The sequence below is a fragment of the Drosophila nasuta genome, chromosome 2L (assembly GCF_023558535.2).
Source record: "Drosophila nasuta strain 15112-1781.00 chromosome 2L, ASM2355853v1, whole genome shotgun sequence".
NCBI classification, from domain to species: domain Eukaryota; kingdom Metazoa; phylum Arthropoda; class Insecta; order Diptera; family Drosophilidae; genus Drosophila; species Drosophila nasuta.
This window is the reverse complement of record NC_083455.1, coordinates 14,151,248-14,167,811: the sequence shown is the minus strand read 5'-3', so window position 1 is coordinate 14,167,811 and position 16,564 is coordinate 14,151,248. Positions and strand designations below refer to the sequence as shown.

The 16,564-nt window shown below is 31.8% G+C and overlaps 3 protein-coding genes and 1 long non-coding RNA gene across 4 annotated transcripts; all 4 read right to left on the bottom strand.

The window, feature by feature from the left end:
• Window positions 1–8,237: 8,237 nt before the first annotated feature.
• On the bottom strand, window positions 8,238–8,877 carry LOC132786590 (uncharacterized). The gene is made up of 4 exons (XM_060793155.1): window positions 8,806–8,877; window positions 8,687–8,749; window positions 8,561–8,632; window positions 8,238–8,503 (listed from the first exon to the last, which is right to left on the bottom strand). The coding sequence occupies exons 2-4, from the start codon at window positions 8,736–8,738 to the stop codon at window positions 8,238–8,240; spliced, it is 390 nt and encodes a 129-aa protein (XP_060649138.1). The 5' UTR covers window positions 8,739–8,749; window positions 8,806–8,877.
• Window positions 8,878–10,689: 1,812 nt separating this feature from the next.
• LOC132792314 (uncharacterized) lies at window positions 10,690–11,096 on the bottom strand. Its single transcript, XR_009632992.1, has 3 exons — window positions 11,007–11,096; window positions 10,888–10,950; window positions 10,690–10,833 (listed from the first exon to the last, which is right to left on the bottom strand). It is a non-coding gene; the product is annotated as an uncharacterized LOC132792314 (long non-coding RNA).
• Window positions 11,097–12,171: 1,075 nt separating this feature from the next.
• LOC132796225 (angiopoietin-related protein 3-like) lies at window positions 12,172–13,946 on the bottom strand. Its single transcript, XM_060807310.1, has 4 exons — window positions 13,460–13,946; window positions 13,355–13,402; window positions 13,211–13,297; window positions 12,172–13,129 (listed from the first exon to the last, which is right to left on the bottom strand). The coding sequence occupies exons 1-4, from the start codon at window positions 13,917–13,919 to the stop codon at window positions 12,387–12,389; spliced, it is 1,338 nt and encodes a 445-aa protein (XP_060663293.1). The 5' UTR covers window positions 13,920–13,946; the 3' UTR covers window positions 12,172–12,386.
• Window positions 13,947–14,940: 994 nt separating this feature from the next.
• On the bottom strand, window positions 14,941–15,930 carry LOC132786564 (fibrinogen-like protein 1). Its single transcript, XM_060793123.1, has 3 exons — window positions 15,859–15,930; window positions 15,094–15,778; window positions 14,941–15,037 (listed from the first exon to the last, which is right to left on the bottom strand). The coding sequence occupies exons 1-3, from the start codon at window positions 15,914–15,916 to the stop codon at window positions 14,941–14,943; spliced, it is 840 nt and encodes a 279-aa protein (XP_060649106.1). The 5' UTR covers window positions 15,917–15,930.
• Between the last annotated feature and the right edge of the window lie 634 nt (window positions 15,931–16,564).

Below are 16,564 nucleotides of genomic sequence, written 5' to 3'. Positions count from 1 at the left end.
TTAGACGCGCTGCGTTTAATGAACTCTTTGTGACCCAGCCAGCATCCCATAAGAACATTCTCTGTGCGTGTTTGTGTGTGTTTGCCGCATTCAATGTCTGTGTGTAGGCGGAGATTTTTCTTCTGCGTTTTTTTTTTACAGTTTTTAGGCTGACCAGTTGGTCATCATCTCGACAGCAGTCATGAGGTCAGTTGAATGATTACATGGTGTCATTCACTGAAGCCGTTCATCATATGCATAATTAAGTTTTGGATATTCAAGAGCCATAACATAAGCTGTTGAAAATTATATTAACAGATAATATACCATTTTTTACTCTTTTAACATTCTTTCAACAAGGCAAGGCGGATAAAATATTTACTACTACAAATTGAATTATATAGGTTTTAAAATCAAATAAAACATGTGTCGAAAATATAAACAAAATAACTATGAAATTATGTTATTAGCGCAAAAATTGTATAAAGTACCAAAATCATTGATTATTAAATATATTCGAGTAGTTAAAACAGCAATCTAAGCAAGTAGTCTTATTCATCGAATATTGTTATTTTTCCTAAATTAAAAATTAACAAGAATATGAAAACATTATAAATCAATTTTCTAAAAGTTAAGTAAAATAACATTTTCGAACTATAATTGATTAATTAGATAATGAAATAGCTGAGAAATAGCCACTAGAAAAGGTATTATGCCGAAATCATGAATAAAATATTCTTAAACCATGATCACAATTCTACACAAGCTCTAGTTTCAGGATTGAAAAATCTAAAAATGGAACCTAAAAGGCAAAATCTTTAATCAATATATGCAATCTACTTTGCAAACTAGATTTTTTTCTCGCTGTGTAGCATTATTTCTAAAAATATTTTACAATCTCTCTTAAGTATCTCATGATTTCATTAATAATAAAGCCAATAGCTTTGCAATAACTAAACACTTCTCTTTTAATTAAAATAGTCAATTAAAGCAAAGAATTTATGGTCTTAAAGCAAGTTTCTTAACTGAGCACTCAACTCGCATCAGTTGTAAAGTTGATGGATAAAGCATTAAATACTCTGTCGATTTCTTTTCGCAGTAATTAAAACTTAAATAGTTATTTATATGTATTTTGCAAAAGATAGCACCGAAATGCTGTCCACTTCTCAAGCGTGTAATTAAGTTGAAATTATGACATTTGACTTCATTTATAAGCCTAAAATACGAGTTGTTCGAGTCTTTTGATTAAACGGGTTGTGTAGTATTTTATTGATGTCGATTAAGCCACACTTAAGAATCCAAAACTGGTTTCGAAATTGTTTTATGGCCATTCAACGACAGTTGAGATGTGCCGAACGAATGATTAACGATGAATTAAACCAAATTGGAGCTCAGAATTGTATAAATAACTGAAATAAATTTGCAAGAAATATGCTTGAGATTAAAGAATTCAGTGCGCACTCAGTTTAGCTATGAAATGTATCAATGAGATACTCTTCAACTGCATGGCACGCGTTCGATTCCCTCACGGGCCATTGAGTGTGCAAATAAATGCGCTTAATTAATTGCATTTTTTGCACTTTCGAGTGCCGAACCAATCCCCTGTAAAAAAAAGCTGCCTGCCTACAATCGATGCAGATGACTCTCAACCGCTCTCCGTCTGTCTCTCTCTCTCTCTCTCTCCCGTTTATTCGCTTGTTGGTTGACTTCAAATATGCATCAATAAACTCAATTAAACGTGAACGAGAAACGCTTCAAATCAAATGCACAGCAGCAGCTGCAAAGTGAGCAGCTTCCTTTCAGCTTCCATTGGCGGGGGGAGTAAATAATAATGATGCTGATAATGATGATGAGGATTTACTACATTTGATACCCTCTAGGGAGAAATAGGAAAGTGGGATGCATAAAGTTTGCCAGTTGAAACTTATTATTGTATATATAATATAAGATTTGTATGCATTTATACAGTGAATGAGATTCATATTGAATGATTACTTCGAGAATTTTTTTAATAGTTTTTATTAGTCATTAATAATTTGTATACAGTCTTTAACTTTAACGATTTTATTGCATAGTTTTAAATTAACAAAAGTTGTTTTTATTAATAAGTAATATAAAATTGTATACGATTAACAGTCTTCCATTTAATACTTAATTTTGACATGCTTCAAAGTTTTGAATACTAAATATTTTTAGTTTAACAAAAGTACTTTTATTCCAATTATATCATTAAGTATTATATTTTGGGTTCTATTCATTATATATTAATCGACGATATATAGTTCTTATTGTTAAATCATTAATACTAAATGCTTCGAGTTCTATTTGCCATGTTATTCTATTTTTGCTTAAAACATGAAGCAAATAAAACATCTTAACGCCTTACAGGGTATTTAATAGTTTACCCTTAGCTATTTTTGCTGCAAGTTTTTCATATTTTCTTTTTGAGCCCAAGTCTTGGGCCATGTCAGGGCATTAGTTGGGTTGTCGTGGAGACATGTAGGAAACTGAGGATTTGCCAAAGGGAACAAGATAAACTGAGGTGCCAGGTGTCTGGAGCATGATGCAAGTTGTGGGCGTCTTAACTTGTTTGGTATGAGCTGCCACCACTCTCTATGTTTTTCTCTGTTTATACCTGCTACATATAAAGTAGAAGGGTATTATAACAATGTCACATATTTTTATTGTAGTAATATAATATATTGATATACATATATGGTGTATATTGAACATAATAGTATATTATAAAATTCAGACATATTTACTGATATATGTGGTATATTTTGAATGTTATAGTATATTATAAAATTTAGACATATTTGGTATATTTTGAATTTAAATATATTAATATATATGGTATATTTTGCACAAACTGTATATTATAACAATCTGGCATATTTTGCAGTATTATACCAAAATATATATTAATTTGGTATATCTTAAGAATAATACCGCACTGCTAAATTTGAATTTAAAAGGACTAGCGGGTATCTCACAGTCGAGCACGATCAACTGTAGCATTATTGCATGTTTTTTTTATGTTATTCCTGTTCACCTGGCCAACTGAAAATAGTTGGTTGTAGTTAGATGCGGCCCAAACGCATCTTTCAGCACGTTGGTGGAGCTTCATTTGTTATAGAAACATTTGGACATTGAATCAATCTTAAATTCTCCAGGTGACGATTGAGCGAGAGACTCGAGGGGAGCCCCCGCAGTTGGGGTTAAGCGTAAGCGCCATAAAATTAGGCAAAAACAAACAAATAAAAACATCAAATAAATAAATCAATTTGGAAACAAGTCTCAAAGTAGCCACACTACGAATTTCCTTTTCGTTTTCGTTTTCATTTTGAATTTGAATTTTCGTTCTCGTTTTCACTTTGAAATGCAAACCAAGGAACGCGTGGCGCATCCGCTAATTATCTGTGGCAACTACCCCCCGCAAATGTGTCTTGCAGCCACAGCAATAGTATGTGTATGTGTGTGTATGTGTGTGTGTGTGTAAACAATTCTTCGGTTCTAAAAGTAACATTAAACCCTTTGCATTCAATGCCTTTGACTGATGCGCGCTGGGCAACTGTTTAGCAGATTGATGAAAGGGGTAACAGGGACATGCTTTGGCTATTCTGGCGGGGGGTATATAGATCAAAGTGTTCAATTTTTTGTACTCTTCATCTGCTGCTCCTCTTCTCATTCCCATTCCCATTCTTTTTTTGACAGAAACAAACATTGCTCTGCACTTTATTTACATTGGCTTCCGGTTGAATTTGAATTTCGGTTTCTTGTTCGTATTTTTTTTTTTTTTTGGTATTTTCCATTTTTTTAGTTCTTTGGTATTTTCGGAATTTTATTTGTTGTTCTAGCGAAAATAAAAAGCGAAAAATATGTTCGAGTCTGAATGGGAACGAAACTCGTTGGCAATTGTAAACAATTTTTGTGGGGAAAAGTCAACTGCGTATGCAACTTAATGGAAAATATGCGTGCGTGTAGTGTTTGTGTGTGTGTAGTTTACATTGAATGGAATTGAAATCATATCAATCGAAATTCGATATAATCTCTGGAATGGACATTCAATGAGATTTCTTGTGATTTAAACTTGAACCTTTTGGCCGGTAAAATCGTCACGACTTTTCATTCAATTTCAGAACACGTTTCCGTTGTTCTCGATGTAGTCAAGTCGTATACCTCTTATATATACCCCTTATTATTTGAAACGTTTATCGAAAAGCCATAAAGTTTTCATTATTACGCATTTACCGTTGCCTCTGCGTTTAATTACGTTTCATATTAAAGCCAAGAAAGGGCCAAAGACACAAAAAACACAAGAAACAAAAAACAAGCAGCAAATCCACAACCAAAAACTCGAATCCCAAATCCAAACAATGGAGCCAAAGAAGTCGCTGTGCTTCTTGCGGAATCACGTGCCATGCGCAACGTTCTAAATTTCAATTGAATTCAATTTAATTAGCTGTAAGCGTAAGAAAAAATCCAAACGCTTTGGGCCATCATTATTATACAGCTTGTACCAAGAGAAGACTGAATGAATCGTTCTCGAATCTTAATTTGTATGCATCGAAAGTAGCTTCCAGTTGTCTTGTTGTCTGTCGTCCAAGCGTGTACAATAATCACACTGACATAATTTGCATTTAATAGTTTTTCCCTACACCATTTTGGGATGTATTCTGTTCCTAAGCTTTTTCATTTTTCTAGGTATAACCAAAAGAAAATAACAGCAGCACATTATTAGTTTTTGTTCTAAATTGAAATTGAGTTGAGTTGAGGAATTCAGAAACTAATAGAAAAAAATATATACAAATGTCGTTAGTAAACAAAAATATTACCAGCATTTTATCAGTTCTTAGGTTTAGACTTAATATTAATTTAAATTTAACTTAATTTCATAAATGCCTTCAAATTTTTGGAATATTGACATACAGTAGAATATATTCTTTATAGTTCATATTATCATCATACTATTATTATATATACCATATTAAGTCTCTGGAATGTTGAAGGTTCTTTAAGGTTTTTCAACCTTCCCAAATGACAATAGTATGACGATAATATGATATATGAAAAATTCATTTTCTACTATATATTTATCAATAATCGAAAAATATATAAGCAACATTTTTTTCTGGTTAAGAAAATAGATTTATATTTATCAAAATATTTTAATGTAAATAAATATTTTACAATATTCATTAAATACAAAATATTAGACTGAAATGTTTCATATACAAATTGATTTATTTTGATTAAAAAATTATTTGATATTATTCTCAGAAACTTAAAAAGTATAAAGAAATATAATACATGCAGTACTCTTTTGCTCTTTAAATGAACTTTAATTGTATTTATTGTATCGTTTTCAAACTAAATGACCTATTTAATGGATACTAACTGCCGCCTACTAAACAGTTGTCTCATTATATCCATCACTAAATGGCCAATGCGAGTGGAAAGCGTGTGCGGAGAATCATTCCAACTGTGGCTGGTCCAAATCCGCTTGGCAAATGGAAGCACCACAAATGGCAAAGTAACCGAACTGGGCTGGAATAGGATATTTAATTTGCAGCCATAATTTCATTAGAGTAACAATAAAAACCCTTTGTGACTCCCACTCCCCCATCCCCCTTCAACCATGCGCTCTAGATACAATCTCTTCGCTTGGCGGTTTTGGTGGAAATTCAATCAGAGCGACGAGAGTGTGTGTGTCCTGATGTCCAGGATGTGCGGCAGGTTTATCAACAGTATACGCATTTCAAAGCAAACACTTTAGGCAGATTTATGCACACTCACACACACACACACAGAGGCAGACAACCACACACAATCCGCACATACAGACAGACAGAGAGAAACACACAGATAGAGATACAAAGTTTATCTTTCGCCGTTTTCAAGGACACATTTCCAAAGAGAGAGAGTGAAGGATCTGTTGTATCCTGGCCATATGCATATTTATTAATTTGCGTATGTGTATTTGTTGGCAACTGTGTGTGTGTGTGGGTGTTTACACGCTGCTAACATATTCATAGACAATTGCCAAATGTAATTAAATACGTTTACAAAAGCTTTTGCTTTTGCCAACTCGACGCACTCGCATTTTGGTTCAGTTTGAAGAGGTTCATTCGTTTTGAAGGGGAGTTTGAGGTTTGAGGCATGTGTTTGTTGCATGCCACACACACACATTTGCATTTACGGTTTTGTCGTAGCTACAATGGCAATCGCTGTTAAATATGACTCTTGTTCAATGCATCCAAAGCTAATTAATGTTGCAACATGTGGCATTGTGGCAAGCTAGATTTATCATTGTTACGACATTTTGCTATTATTATCATTGTATTTGACCACTTTTGTAGTGCGTTTAATTATTTGTAAATATTATTATTTCAATGTATTTGCTTTCCAAATGACGGCAAAACATTCAAATTTCAGTTGAAAGATTTTTGCACAATCATATTATTTTACATTAGTGCTTAGCTGAGTTTGTCAACGTTATTAATATTTAGTTTATTATTTCTTTATATTGCAGATTGAGAACGTTTACTTCATCATGTTGTTCAGGTAAGAATATCAACTGAAATTTTTACAAAACTAATTTGACTATGGTTGTTATTTCAAGATGTCGAAATAATAATAATAATCTTTGATTGTTTGTTAAGAGAGAATTTTAAAGGGTTGTTTTTTAAAGTTTCATTGCATTGCACTTTAATCGACGTTTTTGAACCATTTATTATTACAAATTAATATAAAAAACAGAGATTTTTGATTATGCAATGTGCTAGCTTTTACAACTTACAGTTTTTTAAATATTTTAACCAACTGGAATTCTGTCGCATGGTGAAAGTTTTTCAGTGTTTTGACGTTTGATGATTTCCTAAATCACAATTTATTTCATTGGTCTCCTGTATTTCTTAAGCAAATTGGGGAAAAATTCAATTTTTCAACTTCATTTTAATTTGTTTAACTTTGCCACACAGCTGAGTCCTCGAATCAACATCATTTGTACACTTTATTGTTTGGATACAGCCTATGTACTATCTTGCCAGAACACTTTTGGCACCCGACTTTCAACTCTTTGACTTAATCTCAGAACAATCCCATCTGGTGCTCTTCTCACTGAACAACTGTATCTTTGTGATTCTCACAGCAATTGGCTCTGGCAAAGTTTTATTAGAAAGCAAAACTTTCTTTGTCCGTTTCTTTTCTGTTATAGAGATGTGTGTTTGGAGTCGAAGCTTTGCAGCTGAGCCCGAGTCGAGGCAAAATCAAATGGCATAAAAAGTTGTCTTTAGCTGGCACCCAATAACAATGGGGTTGACAGTGTTACCAGGTCTTATGAGATTAGCAAACGTAAAGCCGATTGTAAATTTATAAATAGCATCAAATGCAATTGTAGTTGCTTTCAAATGTCATTAGATCTGAGTTGCTTTCCTCCCTCGTATCTCCATCTCATGTGGGTGTCTGACACACATTCGCACATTAACGACACTCTGAAAGCCTTTTTTCCAAGGGGAGGACACTTTTGCCATACATTTGTCAACTTGTCGTTGTCATTGTTGTTGTCTATCTGCTGTTCCTTGGCATCACATCTTGGCAATTAGTTAATGTCAAACAAGCGCACTAACAATGGCATTGGGTGAAACTAACAATTAAAAATTAGATTAATCTTGCAACTGTGTGCAAAATGCATAATCAACTAGTGTGAGTTGAAATATCAACTATTTAGGCAATTTGTTAGTCATGCTGTTGAGCTTTATGCATTGCCATTAATTGACATTTAACGCAATTAAAAACATTGATAACTCTTTAACTACTTTACCTAATATTCATTTAAAGTATATTTATAAATGACTAATTCTTGATTTTGATTGCAAAATTATTTTAAGTTATTAGAAATTGCTTAATTTTAAAACTTTGTCAACAAATTATTCAATTTACTTTAAATGAAAGTTGGCCCAAATTTTGAAAAATTCTCTTCAATTCATTTCTACTTTTTCTACTTTTTTGGCATTGATCAAATCACAATTTGTATCTACGCAGCGTATCCCTTAGAGACATATCCTTATAATTATTAAAATAAATTAAATTTAAATATTAATATCATTATTTATAAAATAATATATATATTGTTTGCACATTTATTTCATTTATTTTAATAGACATTTTTATATATAAAAGTAAATGTTAAATTTGTCTAACAATATTAATTTTTAAATTTATCCACTTATTAGATTTAATCAGAAGACTTTTATTTATTCTATGTAAAAATCATAGTATTGGTCTTCATCTTCTTCACTTTTACGTTCTTTCTTTCGAGAGCTTGGAGTAGTTGTTGTAGTCGTAGTATATGTAGTTGTTGTAATGCATTTGCTTGAGTCTCCTTGCAAGCAATTGAGTTTGTTGGTAATTTCATGTAATGAAGAATTGCATTTTGTCAGCTCAGTCGTTGTGTCCCTTAGGGTAAATCCACTGCTCATAAGCTCATATCTGATCTCTCCATACGAATATTGACAGTCATCTTCAAATATAAAATATTATACAATTTACAAAGAAAATCCCTTCTTATGTGTCATACTTAATTCTTTCTTCAGACTCGATATCACCGGATTTGCAGAATCTTTATTTTTAAGCTTGATTTCACATTCATCTAAAAGAAATTAATATTAACTAAACAATTTAACAATCCAAATACTCTACATACTCTGGCTATTGCGAATATCAATGTTCTCATGGTATTGTGATCTCAAATCCATTTCACATGATTCTTAAACAGAAAACACAATTTAATTTCAATATCATTTTTGGAAGTGAATTTCTTACCTAATAAACTTTTTTGGTCGCGTTGATATTTCTTGAAGTTTTCATCGCTTAAATTTGAGTGATTCAATTGAGTTTTATCTGAAAATAAGATGTATTAGTTTTGCTTGATTTATCCAAATTATTTTCATAAATTTACATAGTTCACTTTCGAGCTCTTTTATTTTATCATATCGCGTCTCAGCTTGAGATCTTAACTCATCGTTATCCAGGTTAACTAGAATAAAAATATTATTAAAATCAAATTGCGCAAACTTTTATGTTTTATTATAGTTTACTCTGCTTGTTTGCTGACTTCAATTTTGAAATTGTTGCATTATAGTTTTTAATGGTTGTTTGTAGGTTTTTTATTTCACGTTCAGTTTGGTGCTTGTAATCGGATGCTTCATTTATTTGAATATCCGGGAGTTTTGATTTTTTTTCTAGCTGAGCTTTTAGGTACTCGAATATCTCATCTTTTAAATTTGATTTAAATTCAATATTATCGTTATTCGCTTGGATCGTTTCGGTTGTCGATTGAAGCTCCTTGTTTGATGTCACTTTCTCATAATTCTCCGAATTTGCATTACCATCCTTTTCATTTGATAAATTGGTTGTATCTTCGCTTGGTAAATTAGTAGTTGAACTAAATTCACCATTTGTTGGCTGTGAGTTTACTGTCGATATTTGCACAATTAAAAGGAATACAGCAAATAATTTAAGTCTCTTTTCCATATTGAATTTAAGATTCGCAACCGTTCACCAGTCGAGACCAATAACTACTAAATGTTGTGGATAGCTCGCAGCCTAGTTGAAGCTAAAGTAAATAATATAAATGTGTGGCGAAATTTTAACAATCAGCATTCTTTAAATATCTGCGTAGAAGCTTACTTTTAATGCTGAAATTCACAAACGACAAAAATTAGATTCCCTATGTTTCTAAAAATAAATTAACTTTGATATCCATATCGCATTCTAAGCTTCACATAATATTAATTAAATTCCTTCTTTAGTAGTTATATGCTTGATTGTAGTATATATATGTATATACATAAATAAATAGGCCAGTGAACTCGCCGTTCAAAGTTTAATATACCCTCTACCCTTAGAGTATAATGACTTTGCCTGCAGACAATGTATGTTATGTAATAATGTAAAGAAGGAATCTTTTTTGACCTCATAAAATATTTATATTCTTGATCTCAGAGTCTATAAGAGATAGAGATATTTTTTCGATCAAGTTAGTTTCAGATCAAGTTTGTTTCATATTTTTGTCACGCCCACTTCCGGTCACGCAATTCGAAAAAAACAAGCGAATAACAAACATTGAAGCTAGAGATTGGGACATATAATAAGAACTATAAGATTTAAGATTCCTGCAAATTTGGATGCGATCAGATAGAAAATGTCGAAGTTATTTAAGAAATACTTTTGTATTGCAAAAATTTAGATTTTTATTGCAGGTTTGTAGAATATTTATTATCAACTGTTGTGGGTTAAAATCTCAACTACTTAGACAACTTTTGAGTCATGTCGTCAAGCCCTACCTTTGTTTAATCCTTAAAAGACACATCATCATTTAACAAAAATAATATTATTATAATTTTTCATAAAATTTATTAAATTTATGTATATTGTTTGCACATTTATTTCTGTTTAAAATATATTTTGATATATATTTTTATGTAGAAATGTCAGGGTTCCTCATCATAATCAAACTCTTCACCAAAAATTATTGGCATAAAAGTAGTAGTAGTTGTTGTAGTTGTTGGAATACATTTTTCGCCTTTCAAGCAATTGATTTTATTAGTAATTTCATATATTGAAGAATTGCAACGCTTTATCCGCATTGTGTAGCCATCTATGAAAAATCTATCTCCGCTTACGAACGAGTTGATAGATTTGTAAGTATTTCGACAGTCATCTACAAATTATAACACTTTACAATTTACTCGGAAAAATCCATTCAATGTGCCATACCTAGTTTCTTCTTCAGACTCGATATATCCGTATTCAAAGATTGTTTATTTTGAAGTTTCTGTTCACACTCAACTAAAGAAAAGTAAAATATTTGAAACAATTTAACAAGCTAAATACTCTACATACTCTGGCTATGGCGAATATTAATTTTCTCATTTTGTTGTGACTTCAAATCCAATTGACACGATTCTTTAAAATAAAACACATTTTCATTTACAATTATTTTTTGGGAGTGAACTTCTTACCTAATAAACTTTCTTGGTCGCGTTGATATTTCTTGAAGTTCTCATCACTTAATCTCGAGGGCTTTAAAAGGGTTTGAACTGAAAAAATGGTATTGGTTTTGATTGTTTAATTTAAACTATTTACATTAATTTACATAGTTCACTTTCCAAATCTATACTTTCATTGAATCGTCTGTCAGATTGCGATATTAACTCATCTCTCTCCTGATTAACTAGAATAAAAATATTATCAAAATTATCAAAATTCGCGAACTGTTCTAATTCATTTACTCAGTTCGTTTTCTGACTCCAACTTTGATATTGTAGCATTATAATTATTGAGTGTTGTTTCCAGATTCTTTAGTTCGCGTTCTTTGCCTTCAATTTGGAGTTTGAAGTCGGATGCTTCCTGCTTAGCTTTACTAGTTTCATCTATTTGAATATCCAGGAGTCTTGATTTATTTTCTAACTGAGCCTTTTGATATGCGATCATATCATCTTTTTCCTTTAATTTAAATTCATTTAAATTTCCCGAACTTCCTTTATCTTTTGAATTCACTGTCCATATTTACACAAATAAAAGGCATATAGCAAATTATTTAAGTCTCTTTTCCATATTGAATTCTTAAAAGGGAGCTTAGGACCGTTTATCACTTGAGATCAACAACTACTAAATGTTGTGGATAGCTCGCAGCTTAGTTGAAGCTAAAAAAATAATATAAATGTGTGGCGAAATTTTAACAATCAGCACATTATAAATAAATGCGTGAAACAAGTTCCGGTAGATAATTTTTAACTTGCTTTAAATGCTGGAATTCACAACGACAAAAAATTAGATACTAATGTTTGTACAAATAAATTAACTTTGATACCCATATCTAAGCTTCATTAAACGTTACCCAAATGCGTTCTTTAGTTAATATATCAGTATATGTTTGATTGTACATAAATACATAGTCCAATGAACTTGCCACTTACATATGAATTAGGTATTGGTGGTCGAAAATATAATTTGTTTGTATAGATTAATTATACATTTACTTGAGTGTAAACTAAGTATGGAATTCAAGAAATTGCACACGCATAGTTAACGAAAAAAGTTTATTCAGTAATTCAAATATAAATTTGGCAACAACACAATATGTACTTATAAAAGTTGTTTTATTTTTTATTTATTCGATTGTCTTATACATAAACATTGTTTGTTCATTGTTTGCGATATACACAAGAATTTTTGGAAAATAGAAAAAGGTTTGTCAAAATCGAAATGTGTTTAATAGGTAATTTGTTAGAAATATTAAATCCATTTCAAATGAATAACCTCGAAGTGAGAGTGTACTTTTCCTCTTATACAATATTGTTGAGGAAGTAAATTTATTCATTTCAATTTTCTTCGTTCGTTCAATTAAAGTACGGGCGAATCTTCATAAGTATGGACTTTATATATAGGTTCCACCGAAATTGACAATTTTCTGCATACCACCAGCCGCCCCTGCCTTCACTGGCGCAATTGAAACCTGAATTCCCAATATTATTTTTATCAAATGTTGTAAATTTCTGGTTTTTATAGTAATATAAGACATCATAGTAATTATCATTCTCACGATTTCCGATTTCTTCCAACTCGTACTGCGATTCTGCATCTCCAATCCTAAAGTCATCATAATCTGTGGAATCTGTAAGCTGATCATATTCTTGGAAAATATGTAACTTGTATCGTCTCAAAGTGGTAATAAGATGTATTTTTTCTAATCCAATAAAAAACTCGCTTTGCAAATTGCCAAATCCATCCATGTATTCCTTCCAGGTCTTATTAAAGTCTTGACTTCCATCAAATCGTTTCGCAATGATTATCCAGCCATCACCATCACAAACCACATTGAAATGTTTTCCATTTTCAATTTGTATCTCGTGAACTCCAGCAGAAAGGTTTAAGCAAGAGCTTGAAAGATTTAGAGTGGGCGTCGATAACCACTCATTCTTTATAATGCATTTTTTTAATTCATCTGTTTTAGAGTTTATTTTGTTCCTTATTTCGTCACTCAATGAATTGCATTCCTTAGCGTGAGATTCGGCAATATTCCGTTTCTCCATGACAGCGTCAGCCTCAGCACGCAGCTTTAAGAATTTTTTCTCATATTCAGCTTCAGTTGAAAATATAAGAATTTCCCATTATTAAATTATTTCATGATTCGTAAATGTCCATTGCGATCTGATCTTCATACCTATTGTAGTTTTGTTTTCGCTCTCACATTTCTTGAAGTTGTCATCCAACAGTTTGATACAACTTGTGTGACTCAATTCGTGTTGTTCTGAAAAAAAGAAGTATTACATTCTGTGTGCTTTCTCCAAATCATAACTGAACTTACTTAGTTCATTCCTCAGCTCAATTATTTCGTTACCTCGATCCTTATTAACTATAATAAGATTAACATAATTATTACATTGTACAAAATTTTGTATATTAAGCTTACAGCGATTGTATTCCAATGCCAACTTTGATAATTCAGCATTATTCTTATTGTTGGTAGTATTGTAAGTTGTTATAATTGATTGTAAATTCTGTATTTGGTCTTTGTAATCAGATGCTTCCTGTCTCAATTTACTTGTTTCTTTTATTTGAAAATCCAGAAGTTTTGTCTTGTCCTCTAACTGAACTTCTTGATATGCGATTATCTCATCTTTTCCCTTTAACTTTGAATCGATATCGCAAATATTCGACTTGATTTGTTGAATATCACTTAATATGGTCCATAGTTCGGAATTTTTCTGAGTTTTACTCTGAGCTCGACATTGCGATAATTGATTTTCCATAGTTGATATCACCTCATCGTAATTGATTTTGCCTTCGTTTATAGAGTGTGATTTCACTGTCCATATTTGCACAATTGTTAGAGCTACAGCGAATAGTTTGCTGTACTTTTGGATCTTCATTTTTCACGAGAGAGTCCACAATTTCATAACCGCTTGCCACTTGTGACCAATGACTACTAGATTTTGTGAATAGCGAGCAGCCAAGTCGAAGCTAAGTTGAATAACATAAGTATAAGAATGAACAACCTAATGTTATCAGTGGCAACATAATCCATTTTTAGCAATCAACATAATAAGCTCGACAACATTATTCAACATTTGATTTTGCTTAACAAAAAAACTGGAATTTCCGGGAGCAAATCTTAAATTTTATTTGTTAGTCCAAAGTATTAAAAATAAACAAGTAAGAAAGCTGGACTATAAGATACCCATTACTCATTTACAATATTAGCAAAATATTGAGAAGTTATTGTAAAAGTATTCTAAAATAATATACCGAAAAAATACTAAACTATGCCAGAGATCATTTTTGGTATATAGATCTCAGTTGTTGAAGCTTATTAAGAATATATGTATATGTATATACTCCATGGGGACGGAGAAGCCTCCTTCTGCCTGTTAGATACATTTCCTGCCGACCCTTCTTCTCTATAAGTAACGGGTATAAAATGCTAGGAGCACAACCCAAAATTTTGCGGGGGAAAACTATTAAATACAAATTATGTCAGTGGAAGCTACCTTTGATGCATACAAATTAAGACTCAAGATCGATTTATTCAAACAATATTAAGGAATATGTGACTGTTATTTCAAAGTTCACAGCTGTAAGAACATTTCCTGCCGGCAGAATATTATACTTATTAGGAGTAATGAACAGAGTTCAAATCCTTATTGCAAAAAATGCTGAAACTTTAAAAAAAAAATATTTTTAAGTCAATTTTTCACTTTTTTCAATTTTGAACAAAAACATTTCTTTTGTGTGGACTTCTTCAAATACTCTCTGATTAAGGGCATTACATTTTTGTTCAACTTTTATTTTATTAAAGAGATAACACCAGTTCAATTGCATAATACTTACTTTAATAAAGACATTGAAAGTAATATGGAATGAATAAAAATGCACGGTAAACAAGTAAGGTATTTAATTTCCATCCGAGTTGGGGCGAATCTTCATAATTGCAGACTTTACTTTAGGTAAATACCAGCGTATTTCGCCCTCGTAGCGCGCATTTAGATTGCTGAAAGTTGATCGTATTAATTTATTGAATTTAATTTATTGTTTATTTTAACTCACCTATTACCACAGTATTTCGAGTACCACCAGCCACCCATGCCATCTTCAGCGCAATTTTCAACGGAATGTACAATATTATTTTGATCAAATGTTGTAAATTTCGTTTTAAGAATCTCAGCTAAAGCATTGAATTCATCGCCTTCATAGTGGCCGATTTCTTCCAATTCGTAAAGAGATTCTACATCTCCAATCCTAAAGTTATCATAATGTGCGAAACGTTTACCCCACTCAAATGTTACACCAATGTGTAACTCGAATCGTTTCAAGCTTGTAATAAGATGTATTTTTTCCAATCCAATGAAAAATTCGCTTTGGAAATCGCCAAATCCATCCGTGTATTCCTTCCAGGTCTTGTTAAAGTCTTGACTTCCATTAAATCGTTGCTGAATAATCAACCAGCCATCACCATCACAAGCCACATTGAAATGTTTTCCATTTTCAATTTGTATCTCATGAACTCCAGCAGTTAAATTTAAACAAGAACTTGAAAGTTGCGGAGGGACAGTTGGTAACTGCTTCGTCTTAATAAAGCATTCATTTAATTCAATTTCCTTGGAGTTGAGTTTTTTCGTAATTTCAGCATTCAAAGCTTTGCATTCTTTAAGCCTAGCTTCTGCACGCTCTATATCATATTCGTATGATTCCCGCTGACCATTTAAATTTGACAAGCTGCTTCGCACTTCATCTAAAGTTGAACAATTTTCAAATTAGCCATGAATAATAATTTAATGATTCGCACTGGATATTTGGATGCATTCTTCTTACCTTGCAATTCTTCTTTGTCACTCTCACATTTCTTTAAATCATCATCAATCTGTTCCATACAATTTGTGTAATTTAATTTAATTTGATCTGAAAGGAAGATGAATTATGTTACACTCGAGTTGCTTATCATATGATAACTAAACTTACTTATTTCATTTCTCAGCTCAATTATTTCGTTAAGTTGAACATGACTTACTAACATACAATAGAGTTTTCATAATTATTAAATTGCAATAACTGAAGTACCTCGAAGATGTTAAGCTTACCGCGACGGTGTTCCAATGTCAAGTTGGATTTTGTCGCATTGTGTTGATTAATTGATGTATTGAAAGATATTATAATTGATTGCAATATCTTTATTTGCTCAATGTAATCGGCAACTTCCTGTCTAGATTTAATAGTTTCGTTTATTTCATTATCCAGGAGTTTTGATTTGTCTTCTATCTGAGATTTTTGAGATGAGATAATCTGATCTTTTTCCTTTAATTTCAAATCGTTGTCACAGTTCTTCGACTTGAGTTGTTGTATCCCACTTAATATAGTTGATAGTGGAGATTCTGTTTGAGTTTCATTCTGTGCTCGACATTGCGATAATTGCTCTTCCAAATTTGAAATCACATCCTCATAATTCTCAGGCTTGATTTTGCCTTCATTTAGGGAATTAGTAGTTGCATTAAGTTTCACTTCTAATTGTGATTTCACTGTC

Bases quoted from the DNA above. Each gene is read 5' to 3' on its own strand.
- LOC132786564 (XM_060793123.1), bottom strand. From the start codon at position 15,916: ATGGAACAGATTGATGATGATTTAAAGAAATGTGAGAGTGACAAAGAA. The intron at 15,779-15,858 runs GTAAGAAGAATG...GTTCAACTTTAG, and splicing joins TGACAAAGAAGAATTGCAAG to ATGAAGTGCGAAGCAGCTTG. The intron at 15,038-15,093 runs GTGAGTTAAAAT...ATCAACTTTCAG, and splicing joins TCGAAATACTGTGGTAATAG to CAATCTAAATGCGCGCTACG.
- LOC132796225 (XM_060807310.1), bottom strand. From the start codon at position 13,919: ATGAAGATCCAAAAGTACAGCAAACTATTCGCTGTAGCTCTAACAATT. The intron at 13,298-13,354 runs GTAAGTTCAGTT...TCTTTTTTTCAG, and splicing joins TGAGCTGAGGAATGAACTAA to AACAACACGAATTGAGTCAC. The intron at 13,130-13,210 runs GTATGAAGATCA...TTTCAACTGAAG, and splicing joins CGAAAACAAAACTACAATAG to CTGAATATGAGAAAAAATTC.
- LOC132786590 (XM_060793155.1), bottom strand. From the start codon at position 8,738: ATGGATTTGAGATCACAATACCATGAGAACATTGATATTCGCAATAGC. The intron at 8,633-8,686 runs GTATGTAGAGTA...AATTTCTTTTAG, and splicing joins TGATATTCGCAATAGCCAGA to ATGAATGTGAAATCAAGCTT. The intron at 8,504-8,560 runs GTATGACACATA...TTATATTTGAAG, and splicing joins GAGTCTGAAGAAAGAATTAA to ATGACTGTCAATATTCGTAT.